Source organism: Cucumis melo, chromosome 7, assembly GCF_025177605.1.
Source record: "Cucumis melo cultivar AY chromosome 7, USDA_Cmelo_AY_1.0, whole genome shotgun sequence".
Classification (NCBI taxonomy): domain Eukaryota; kingdom Viridiplantae; phylum Streptophyta; class Magnoliopsida; order Cucurbitales; family Cucurbitaceae; genus Cucumis; species Cucumis melo.
The window spans coordinates 16,822,255-16,835,021 of record NC_066863.1 but is presented as its reverse complement, the minus strand read 5'-3'; the positions used below and the strand labels follow the sequence as shown (position 1 = coordinate 16,835,021).

The following is a 12,767-nucleotide window of genomic DNA, read 5'->3' as shown; positions in this document are numbered from 1 at the left end:
AGTAACTTGTCCTTAATTAAGGTGGGCAACCTCTCGATGCTATTGTCACACACATTGGCCTTTCGATAATGTATGCAAAGGATGAATTTTGCGATAAGATTGTATCGCTCCAATCTTCTCGCCACTCGTTTAGCTAAATGTGTGTTCTCACTTGTCAGATGATTACAATCCACATCATTGTTCTTATCTCAAATGTACAATGCTTAGATAGCCGCTTTAACTCAACAAAACTCATAACACATACATTTCAATTCTTTAATTATTAAAAACACATTTCATTTCTCACAAGTTAACTAAATAGATTGAACATGGAAAGTAGAAGGAATATTAGAGAATGAAAGAAGAAATTAATTGCTTTCCTAAGAATAACTTTAGGCCTCTCGACCATGATGTACATCTTACAAAACAATACAATAAAAATATAAACTGGAATATAAGAGAAGGTGTTAAGCCTCAAAGCATGATTCCTTATACTCTTTGGCTCTAATTTTTGCCAATCAATGAGGGGAAGACAAAGGGGATAAACTCTCTCTCTCTCTTGAAGCTCTCACCTAAAACTCAAGGGAAGGAAGAAGATGGACGATGTATGAACTTGCTCTACGACCAATTGTGCACACTTTGCTTTGAAGTGGGAGGCTCTATTTATAAGCGAGGCCTGATGTTGACATGATATTCCATGTGTCATTAATGCCTCTGAAAAGCTTCATCGGTGATGCGCAGACGTCCTTTTGTCATTTCTCTGACATTCGCACCAACCAAATTTGTTTGCTAGTGCTTCATATTGTCTAGCTTACTTTGTTTGTCATCGCCAAAGTTTAGCGTGTCTCCACTCATAGCCATTATATCACAGAGGATCGCTTCTTTTGCCTAAAGACCTACGATTAGAGGAGCACTAAAACACAATAAAATGGGGATGAGGTTCGTTTGTATCATGTTATTCACAGATTAATCAAATCGCCTACTTTTTCCTCTATTTTCTTCTATTCTCATGCGATTATACCTCATTATTTTACATAAAAGGCTATACTAGCTTGTATTTCTATAAGTTATCACACCCCTAAATTTAAAATAATGCTTGTCCTCAAGCATCATCTCAGGATTCTACACATGATTTCTTTTGTGCACGTTGTTAAACCTTTCAGAATGCCTTTCTAATCTATCTCGCACTCTAGCATTTATTCTTTTTTCACCTACTCTAAACTCTAAAATATTTCTAGATTCTAAACTAGGCAAGCTTAAGTCTCAAAATATCCTTGTTTATTTCCTAAAAATCTTAGTTTCCCTTTTTGCGAAATAGTCATTGTTTCTAAAAATTCTTAGTTCCTTTCTTTTTCTTGCAACAACGTTTATTGACTAAGTTATTTATTTTCATTAAACGTTTAGTGGGAAAGTATAGGTACTCTATGAGTCTTTTCCTCTCCTCAATTATAGCTTTTATCGCCACTTGTTTATTTACTCTTGGATTTTGCTGAAGCTTTGCTTCTTATTACTTTTGGTGAGAGGCGGCAACATAGGATTCTTATTTCAATTGAATTTTAGAAAAAATGAATAAGTTAGTTGTTCTTTTTCTTTTTTTTTTTAAGAATGAAAGGCTTGAAAACGAAGGGTTCCTTGATTTTTCGAAAGTTTTGACTTAGACCTTGCACACCCCTAAATTTAGAGTCTAGTAAGGTCCTCATTGTGAAAAAGTGAATGATAAGATGAACTTGAAAAATTTTACAAAAGAGGTTTGAGGTAAAGCTTGCTCACCTAAAGACTACAAGAAATATTTACTAAGTTCATTTCGCTAGGGAAAGCGTCATCGCTAGACACAAGTTAAATTAAACTTAGCCTAAATTTCATCATGAAAGTTATCCTTGCAAGGAACAAGAGAAAGAAAGCAACGATTCATAAATAAAGCACTCGCAAAAAAAAAAAAAAAGTAAATCACATGAACAAATTGAAAATAGAAAGACTTGATAGATATTTGATTAATCAAGCGAATATTTCAATACAAAAGAACTTAAAAATAAAAAAGGTAAAATACATAGATTCCATAATAGCACCCCCAAATTTAGTTCTTCAAGCGAGGATCAAGTTCGCCAGGAGTAGGATCTGTTAGATGAATAGAGGGGATTAGCGTAATCAATTATGACGCAATGACAGGGTGTGGTACACGTTGTACAAACACTCCATGCGTATATTCTATTTGTGCCACATACTGTCTATCATGTCGCTACGCAATGTGACACGACTAATTGGAATGAGCATTCATCAAGTTGGTTAAGTTGTTCAAAGTAGAGGAGAATTGCTAGACCGTGGAGTTAAGTTGGGAGATTGTGGCTTATAAGCCTTAAACTTTAGTGTTGAGACTTACGATCTGTTCCTTCATTGATACGTTATCCAAAAGCACTTCTTTAAAAACTGTGTTCATGGGCTCTGCGATTACATTGTGGAGTAATTCGTGAAACTCACCTTCATTCTCCGCAAGGGCTTCATCTTCTGATTGTGCTCCTTCCACCGAACTTATCTCGCCTGCATCTTCGCTCATAGGTATGTCTTGGAAAAGTGGGTCATAAACGATTAATGGAAGGTCAGGGTTAAATGGCACTGCATTCTCTGCTGCCTTCTCTTGTTCTGCTTCTCTTTTTGATAAGTTAGCGATAGGGACATTCAGGTTTAGATGCTCGTGGTCTAAGTTCGCGACACAGATGTTTGTCAGGATGGGAGCTTTATGGAGTTTGGAATTTGGGAGAAAGGAAAGGATCTTCATGAGAGTGGGATGGAGAAGGCGAATGGGAATGCGATGAATTTATGGTAGGTGATGGATGCTGGAGAATGATTTTATAAGAGATAGTAAGGCGAAGGCTGCGCTGGCTGGGGGAGATGGGAGATTTATGCTATAATGACGATTTGAGTGGTGGAGGAGACTTTTGTGATGGAGGAGGATTATTAATTTCTTTGCCAAGAAGATATGGATTGTCCATAGGCAGCGAGAAAGAAGGTACCGTGTCATTTTGGAGTTTTCATTATGCAAGAGAGTCATCTTCAAGGACCCTTTTGTTTGTCAGCTTTCTTCACTTCTTTTGCGGAGGGTCCTTCGCAGGCTGGTCATATTTGGTTGCTTCAACCCCTATCCTTGAGGTTGATCCTTTTCCTTTTAGCAGCAATGGGGGTGAAGTGTCATCTTTATCATCAATTTCCACTCTTTTCTGTTTTTGTGTCTTCTAGTACCGTTCTTCCTCCTAATTTTGATGGAGGGTTCTTATGCAATTGAGTCACACCAGGTTGCACCTTTCTCCCACCATGTCAATCTGTGGGTATCTCACGAGGGTGGGCAAGTACTTTAGACACAACCTCTCCACTATTATTGGGAACGATTTTACGCCTTTTGGGTTCCTTATCCAGCTAAGGAATGCCTTATTCATCACATAGCCCAAGTTGAATGGCTGCATCGCCATTATGCAGTAAAGGAGTAGCGCGTACTCAATTGGGATTGTACTATCATGGCATGTTGGGATGATCTTCTACTTAATACAGAAAAGCCACACATTGACTTCGATTGTTAACTGATGCAGGTAGAGTTGAAGTCTCCCAATTGGCGTTCTTGTCCAATCCCCTCTGGCCATGCGATTAACTGGATTATTCTTCTCGTGTCTCCTTCAGTAGGATTAGCAACGAGCCTTTGGCCATGGTAAGCATCTGGGTCATTTGGAAGGTCATATGATTCGTTAATCTCCTCCGTGGTGAAAGGCAACTTCTCCCCTTCCACTATTGCATATGACTCGTCCGGATGATATTTCATCGCGTAAAACATATTAACAATATCCAACCTCACCTTGGTTTTTCCCATGAAAAATTTCTTCCATTTAAGTGCCTTAATTTTGATCAACTTATCAAGCTCCTGAGCACTCAATTTACTCCCTTTTTTCATATCCTTAGGCCTGGATGTCCCTACCTTGTTCTTTCCTTTCTTTGGTTGCGTGGCAATTACGAGTTCTTATTCTTCAGGCCTTAGCCTTGACTCTAATGGACTCATCCTCTCTATTTCTTGACTAAATTCTCCCACTACAACCTCCAGAAGATCAACCTCTCTATTTCTTGACTAAATGCTTAGGTCCACGAGTGTTTCTTGTTTCTTGGCTGTTTGGATTTCTGCCAATTTGGTTTTAGTCTCTTCCAAGAATTCAACATTCTTCTTTTTCTCCTTAAACACTTGATGGAGTCGGTCATCCTCCTTGCGACCTTTTTCTTTTCTTTTTTTTCCTCCTCCTCTCTATTTCTCTTATCTTCCATCATGCGTGATTTGTGTTTGCGCTCTCTCTTTTGCCTCTCCTTATCTTCTCTGAATTTCTCCTCTTCTCGCTTAGCCCATTTTTCTTACAGGGTTGTTTCCTCTTCCTTCTTTCTTCTTCTTTTCTTCTTTCCTCTTTAGCCTTCTTCTTCCCTACCGCTTCAACCTTCATCTTCTCTTCCGCTTCAAGTTCTTTGACAAATTTCATGATTTTATCCAAAAATTTTGATGGCACTTCTATTCCTTCCTCTCACTACGCTCTCTGCTTCCCACAAGAACCCTGCTAGCCCCATGCTTCAAGTGCTTTTTTAGGCTTATCGTCATCAAGCCTCATTGTTCCCAAATCAGTCAATCCATGAAATTGTTGGAAAAAGAACTAGGGCTAGATGCAACAGGATTAACATAAAAAAATTCTCTAACCCTTAGAACATAAACAAACCGTGCATAAACAATTAAATCACGAATAAACATACCTCTATGCTAATTTTCCAAATTTGAATTGACTTGTTTGATAAGGTTGATCCTCCAAATTCTTATCACCAAAACACTGCAAAATCACAAGCGTTCTCTGACTGTGTCCACATATGAACTGGGAATTTGACTCCTCGAATTCGGGTCTGCTAGAATCTTACAAAGTTAGAATTTCGACTCTCTCTATTCTCTCTTTGTGTAGAAAGAATTTTATGTCTTTGCTTGTATGTAATATAAGACCCCTAAGGTCTTATTTATAAGCTTCCTTGGGTTTCCAAATAAGCTTAGGATTCTTGATAAGCTTCTAATTCTCCAATTAGGCTTATTAGTTACGTCTCCTAATAAGTTTCCAATTCTCCAATTGGACTTATTAATTATGTTTCCTAATATGATTTCAATTCTCCAATTGGATGTATTTATTATCCAGCTTGAAGAAAAATTTGACCTAGTTCTTTCGTGTGTGACCCTTTAGGTTAATTTAAGGGGCGACAAGAAAAATAGCAAAATCTAACGTTTACTTTGGATAAATGGTAAAAAAAAATTAAATTTTCAAAATAGCAAAACAGTTAATTTTCACATAATAAGTGGGACAACTATGCCTTAAGTGCCCCTACCTAATTTACAATATAGACTCTTAAATACAATAGTAAACAGAATCGCAAATACCCTATACTTAATACACACTGCCTTCAAATTTCTATTTTCCCTCCTAAATAAATAAACCATCTTCAGCAAAACATCACATCTTCTGCATGCAACCACTCCACTTCTCAAATAAAACCCTAGTTTTTCCTTCCCTTTTAATTCTTAAAAGCTTTCCAGAAACTTCCATTTTTTGAAGGCTTCCCGGTGCATTTCCACCCTTGCGTCCTCTTCCGTTTTTCCAGCGTAGCTTTCTCCTTTGTTTGTCTTCCACAGTCGCTTTGTCTTCCACCGTCGCTTTTCCGCCGTCTGCACGTTCTTCGTTTTTCGACCGTAGCTTCCTTTTTAGTTTTTCCACAGTCGATTTGTCTTCCACCGTCGCTTTTCCACCATCATTTTTCCGCTGTCTGCATGCCCTTCGTTTTTTAATCGGTTTGCACCGCCCATTGTGCAAAGTATCGGTGAGTTGTTCCTTATTCAACCTTTGGATTCTTGCTCTGTTTTCTGCATGTATGTGTTTTCTGCATATTCAACCTTTGGATTCTTGCTCTGTTTAAAAATATCGAGTTTTAATTCTCCGATTCTAATTTTTGTTTAAATTTCACCCGCACCTTTGGATTCTTTAAACTTTCAAATCGCTTTCCACCCGCACCTTACAAATTTTCAAATTGCTTTCAAATGGCATTGAAAGTCATATTTATATTTTAATTCCATAATTTTTGTTTCCTAAAATAAAGGGCATAAAATGTGAACAGATACGCTCTTTATTTTAGAAGTGTTACTTGGGATTTTTTCTGAAGTTATATATAAATATATATTGGCTTTTGAACTTTTTTAAATTTTATAGAATATAAAGATGAAAAAGGGGGAGGGAGAAGTTAAAACAAGAACAAGTGATCGGTTAAAAGACGCGGGGATCACTTCTAGAAAATCATTGGCAACAGGAATTCAAAACCTATCGAGTTCTTCTGAGGAGGTACAAATGCATGTTTTCTGTAATTATAAACAAGTTATAGATGTTTATATGTTTTTCTATAAATGTCAGAGAACAGAAGATATCATGGCAGAAGGCTCCGGGGGCAAAAGAGAGAGTCTAGGAACTTCAAAAAAGAGGGTAAGGACTGAAACGAAAAAAGAGGAGGCCACTGTCCAGAGGAAACAACGGATTAAGAGTTTGGTAAAGTGTAGATCTATTCTCCAATTACTTGTGGTCTGTTAGGTTTCAAATAAGCTTTTATTTATATTGTTCCCTGTTTAGGTTTCGAGGAGGCAAGTTCATAAGGGGAAAGGTGAAGGAAAAAAACAAAAAGAGGTTGAAGGAAAGGTATAACAGTCAAACATTTGCTATGGATGAATTATGTACTGTATAAATTCATTGTAAATTTGACAAACAGGATGATACGGAAAGTGAAAGAAAAAAAGGAGGACAAAGTACATGAAGAAGAAGAAGTGAAAGAAGATGAACAAGCTTAAGATCAAGAAGATGAAGAAAAACAATATGAAGAAGAACAGGATGAAGAAAAGGAAGGCGAGACCGCCGCGGGTGAAGATTCGAATTCATCGACGAGTGAAATACCCCCAGATACTAGGAAAAGGAAGAAGGCTGAAGAAAAGGGAAAGAAAGTAAGCAAGTAATTTCATATTGGTGTATGTTATTTTACGTACATATCTCAAATTTTAGTTTTATAAACTTGGTGAAGGCTATTAAAAAGGCAAAAAGGCAAGAGAAGATAGAAGGAGAAAGGGAAAAGCCCCAATGAATCTGGAGAAATCTGAGGTAACTATTTCTGTTGTATGTGAGTAATTTAGATACTCTGTATTTGTAGTGTTGCAGATGTATTGTATGGTACTTCTCTTGTATGTGTTTTCAATTTGTGGCTTATGTCTTTTGTATGTTAGGGTACTTGATTGTATGGGATGTAGGTAATTACAGTGCATGTGTAAATTGGTAATGAAAAGTGTGAATGTGTTGTATGTTATTTTATATTGATAGTCTATTCAATTATATATGTTGACTGTCTTTTATGTTGACAGTGTATTTATTGGTTTAGTGCATATGAGATATGTGTATATAGTGCATCCAATCAAGCAAAATTTTTTATTACGAACGTAAACCATGTTTTGTTACATTGTTACATTGAATGTATTCACAGTCTGAGTTTAATTTATGGTTACTGATGATTTTTTCAGTTACAATATATCTTTAGTGTTAATCAATTATATGTGATACATATATGTGTGGGTACTGATGATTTTTTCAAATCAATGTTAGGATTCGGTCTACTTAATGTGTTCTGAAAGAAGAAACGAGCCTTTAAAAATCAATCTACACATTAAGAGCACAGTAGTAGACAAAATTAAGGAAAATCTTGGAGATAGACTGATTAATAGGTTTAGGGAGGGCATATTTAGGCACTTTCTAAACCTCTCCATAACAAACCAATCCTCCCAATTGTTGTTGCACCTTATTCAGCGAATGTGCAAACCTAAATCGACTAGTCAGCTTCAATTTCTAATAGGAGGAAGAGTTCTGAGGTTTGGATTGAGAGAATTTGCGCTTATAACCGACCTAAAATGTCATGAGATTCCTTATATTAACCATGAGGATATAAAGGGTGGTGGACGGCTAAAAGAGATATATTTTGAAAATCTTAAAATTGTGACGAGGCAGTACTTGAATGTTATTTTCAATATAAGTACTGCTAGAACTGATGATGATAGGATAAAAATGGCCAAACTGTACTTTCTGGAGAATTTTGTTGATCCCTAAGCAAGAATGTCTAAGTATAGATTGGGATCATATCATTATGGTAGATGATGATGAAGTATTTGATGGGTACCCATAGAGTAGAGTTGCTTTTGAACTCTTAGTGGACTTCATGAATAGGGTCGTTTGTAGCAAAGGGCAAACGGGTATTTCTATGGGGGGTTTATTTTCCCCATTCTCGCTTGGGCTTACAAGGTAATCCCAACATTAAGTACTCCGCCCAACTTCTTTGCAACAAGGATTTCCAATGAAGTCCCTAGGATTATAAATTAGGCAGCTGACACACAACCCAAATGGAAGGACTTAAAACAGAAAGTGTTCGATTCGCCAACGGTATGTAAATCTCGCAATTTGTAGTAGTTCATATATTCATATTAGTTTTGTTTATAGAGTATTTTGTTCATTTTTGAAACAGCTTGAAGTGTCTCCAATGCTGGCAACCCCAAATGAAGTGGGAATGCCATTCTTCGCACCATTCATCGAGATAGAAAAAGACATACTCAAAGAAGCAAAGGATGAGCTTTGAAAGACCAAGAATTCTGACCACATAGCCTCTATTTCGCTGAACAAAGGCATGCCATCTACAAGTGAGATTAATGTCCCGAGGAAAATGGTAGAGAAGATTGAGAATAGCCAACAGAGGATGGAGACAAATGTGGAAGGTATTCTTGAGTTTCTTAAATGTGTGGAGTTGAAAATGAATAATCGATTTGAAGAACTAGTGCAGAAGATGAATGGAATAATGGAAGCAATAAGGAGCCAACAATGTAGTTCTTCGGGTGGCCAATACACCCATGAATTTATGGTAAGCATGTTGTGTAGACTTTAATAATATGTGTGCGTGTAACAGAATCTTAAAAAATACAGTGTATCTGGTTTGTATTTGTTGCGTAGAGAGCAAGGGCTTTTGAAGAGCACCTTGACAAGGTGGAGGAGGACCAAGAAGAAGATGATGTTGAAGATTTGAATTTGGATTCAAGCAATCAAACAGTGCTTGGAAAAAGGGATGACGATGAAGACAAAGACGGAAAAGGGCTCTTATGGATGAAAGTTGAGTAGAAAGTTCGAGAGGGCACAATGGTGGTCAATCTAAAGTGGCAAAATCAGACACCACCAACAGGTGGAGATAAAGAATCTTCGCAGTATAAGGTAAAGAAAAAATCAAAATGTTGAGGATGTGTATAATACATATTATAGACTAATATGTACATACTTATAATAGGCCACGGAGGAAACAGATGAGGAGATAAACAGGCTGATACGGTCAATTGATGAAAGTGTTATATATGACGAGATCAAGAAAAAAGAACAGAGGAGAAGAACGGTATAGTTATGGATCTGTGTATGTTTATTATACTAAATGACTGTGTATGTTTAATGACTATAGTATAAACTACATTGAATTTGTACCTTCAACTGTGGTAGTAGGCTGACTGTTAGTTTAAGTGTGTGGCAATCGATGATATGAATGTTTTTTTTTGGGTTATCTACAAGTTGCCACTGTTTTTTGTAATGAACGTTGGTAATTACTATGTATGTGTTGATTACGGTGTTATTCTGGGTAATTATCATTAGGGATATCATTGAATATCATTGAATGGCTTGCTGTGAAACATTTAACATTATGAAGATCAGTTAATGGATGGACAAGTATAATATTGAATGAGTGTATGGTTATTGTATCTAGACAATTAAGATAACAGTTGAACTATATCTGAAATCTGGCCTATAAGGATGTGAATGGCTGTAAGTGTGGTTTGACTACATATTCCTTCGAAACGTTGTGGATTGTTGTATATGAATGGTATCTTTAACTAATACCTGAGAAATATTAAAGAATGCACAGGGTCAATGTTCATTGAATTCAACCCCAAGAATGTTGAGGAATCTGCAACCAGCATTTGGCAAAATTAAACATAGACCACAAATGACCAAGGTGATAATAACATACTTAATATAGAGACTTGTTTGCCAATAACTTGTAGATTATACGCAAAATGCAGAGTAAAGATAGGGTTTCAAATATGGCAGAAAATAGAGCAGCAGCGAGGGTTGTTCTAAAACATGTAAGCATATGATCTAGTTTATACGTAATTTATAACTTGTTATCCTATTCATAGACTTTCTTTTTTTTTTTTAGCTGAACAACACAAAGGAAGGGTTGGGATTGAAAAGATCAAATGCTAAAGGGTACAGAGAGGTTACACCAGTTTCAACGGGAATATGGATAGATGCTTTAAGAGGAAAAGTAGTTGCACCAAGGAAGGATAAAGAGAATTCATCCTCAAAATGGCCATCGTTTGATCTGCATCTAAGTCAAGCTTGAAATATTCATTTTATGCTTCTTTGTTAGGGGTCTATAATATATTGGAATATTCGTTGTTTTCGTTGAACTAAGATATTTTTTTTTTACAAAACTTATAAATTCATGCTTATTTGATAATTGTTAAGTAAGTTGGAATACATTGGATTTTGAACATAATTGTAGTTGAATTTAAAACAGGCAAATACAATGTATTGTATTTAGCCAACATACCTAAGAAATACTTTGTATTTAAATGAACAAAAGACCGATCTTATTTGAACGAATCATTCAACCAACTTGATAAGAAAATACAACTATAAATATAAACAATTAGAAAGGAAATATAAACTAATTATCCCTTTTACTTCTTAAACATGGCAATTACTAAATGGGTTCTTTACAAGACCTGCAATTGTGACCTTTTTTGCCACACCTGCTACAACGAACAGTGGCTTTCTTCTCTAAAAATGAAGTAAACCTCTTCTTTTTTGGTCTTCCGGCTGGACGTTTAACCTGCGGTGGAAGTATTCCATCATTACCACCTTGGTGCGTATTCCTAATTTGGTTTACACTACCAATAGGACGCGTCCCCTTCTTGTACAGGTTTATCCAATTTGAGACATAGTAGAACTTATCAGTGTATAAATGGAGATTAAGATTCCTTGTGGACAATGCTATACATGCATGTGAACAAGGGATCAAATCAAGGTCCCACTGACGACATGAACATGTCCGATTTAAAATGTTGACGACAAATTGTTCCTTACGATGCTGGACTTCAAATTCATGTTGGTCTACAGGATATATCTGTCAAACCAGTACAACAAATATCATTTACAAAAAAGGTAATTCACTACACATTTATTGCATTTATTGAATATTAAATAACTTACATTCGTTGAGCGGCTCTCCCTTAAGGATTCTCGAATCATATCTTCTGCATATATTGAAAGTTGTGTGCGTTGGAAACTCCATTTGGTACGACGTTGGTAGAACCATTTTTGAACCAAACTACGGATTGATTGTAGAAGTCCAATTACAGGCAATTCTTGTTGTTTTTTCAAGGTAGAGTTCATACTTTCAGAGATATTGGTTGTAATAACCTGGTATCTTTTTCTCCTAAAAAATGTCCTAGCCCTCCTGTGTCTTCCCACTGCTTCCAACTCATGCCTCATTGATGGAGATAGTTGTTCGAGTTGCCTCATGTAGTACTCAAATTCCAGTGGTGTATAAGCTCCATGGGAAGTGATTTATGGTTCTTTTTCAAGTTCTTCAACAAATGGAATGCACATAATCCATGTTCAGCTATTTCATAAACGGCATTAAACCCATTTTCTATACTTTTGTGAGCATTAGAAACAATTACCATTTCATTATGTTCCCTAAAAACGGCCTTAAGGTTTTGAAAAAACCATGAACATGACAAATCATTCTCTGAATCAACGACAACAAAAGCTAGTGGCACAATTTGAGAGTTCCCATCAATAGTACAAGCAGAGATGAGGGTACCAAGATATTTGTTCTTCATAACTGCACCATCAACAGAAATAACTGGTACACAGTAGTTCCATGCATCAATTGAAGCAGCTAGTGCCATTAAATAGAATTTAAACCGACCTTCATCATCTGCTTCTTCAGCCGTATATGTACCTAAAAACAGTCAAACAAAGTAGTTTAGAATTACATTGTATTTTTATATTGATCGTGTGGTATTTTTCAAAATACAGGGTATTTGTAATTTTTTATACCTGGGTTGTTTCGGATCAATGCATCCGAAAAGGCAGACAACATGGCATACGAGTCCTCCATAGTACCCCTAATGGAATTCAAAGCAATTTCACATCCTCTCAAGCTTTATCATAACTTACGTTCACTCCGTTGTGAATCTTCATATAATTTATAACATCTGAAGGACGACATGGACCCTTGTCTTTCATTTTAAATATTAATTTCGTACACTCAGATACAATCCAAAATGTTGCTTGTTTATGGTCATTCTTCACGACGTCAACAGCATACTCATATGTATATGTGAATTTACGAACTATCCAAATATCACTTTTTTTGAATATCGAAGCACGTAGACACCAGGGGCAAGCTGGATCTTTACATCTGATGTCGAATGATGTATGATTGGACCTAACAGTAACTAATTCAAAACTACTATTCAAAGCAAGCATATAAATAGCTTTTTTTCAAAACTGATTTTTGCCTAAATATTGATCCAACTCTAATGGGTATATCAGTATGTGATGATTCAAATGCATTGAGATCAATAATTATATTTTCACTACTTGAGTCTTCGGTTT

The 12,767-nt window shown here is 36.2% G+C and overlaps 1 protein-coding gene across 1 annotated transcript; it reads right to left on the bottom strand.

Moving 5' to 3' along the window:
- Positions 1 to 10,842: 10,842 nt before the first annotated feature.
- Positions 10,843 to 11,663, bottom strand: LOC103499145 (uncharacterized). Its single transcript, XM_008462045.2, has 2 exons — positions 11,352 to 11,663; positions 10,843 to 11,265 (listed from the first exon to the last, which is right to left on the bottom strand). The coding sequence occupies exons 1-2, from the start codon at positions 11,661 to 11,663 to the stop codon at positions 10,843 to 10,845; spliced, it is 735 nt and encodes a 244-aa protein (XP_008460267.2).
- Positions 11,664 to 12,767: the final 1,104 nt, after the last annotated feature.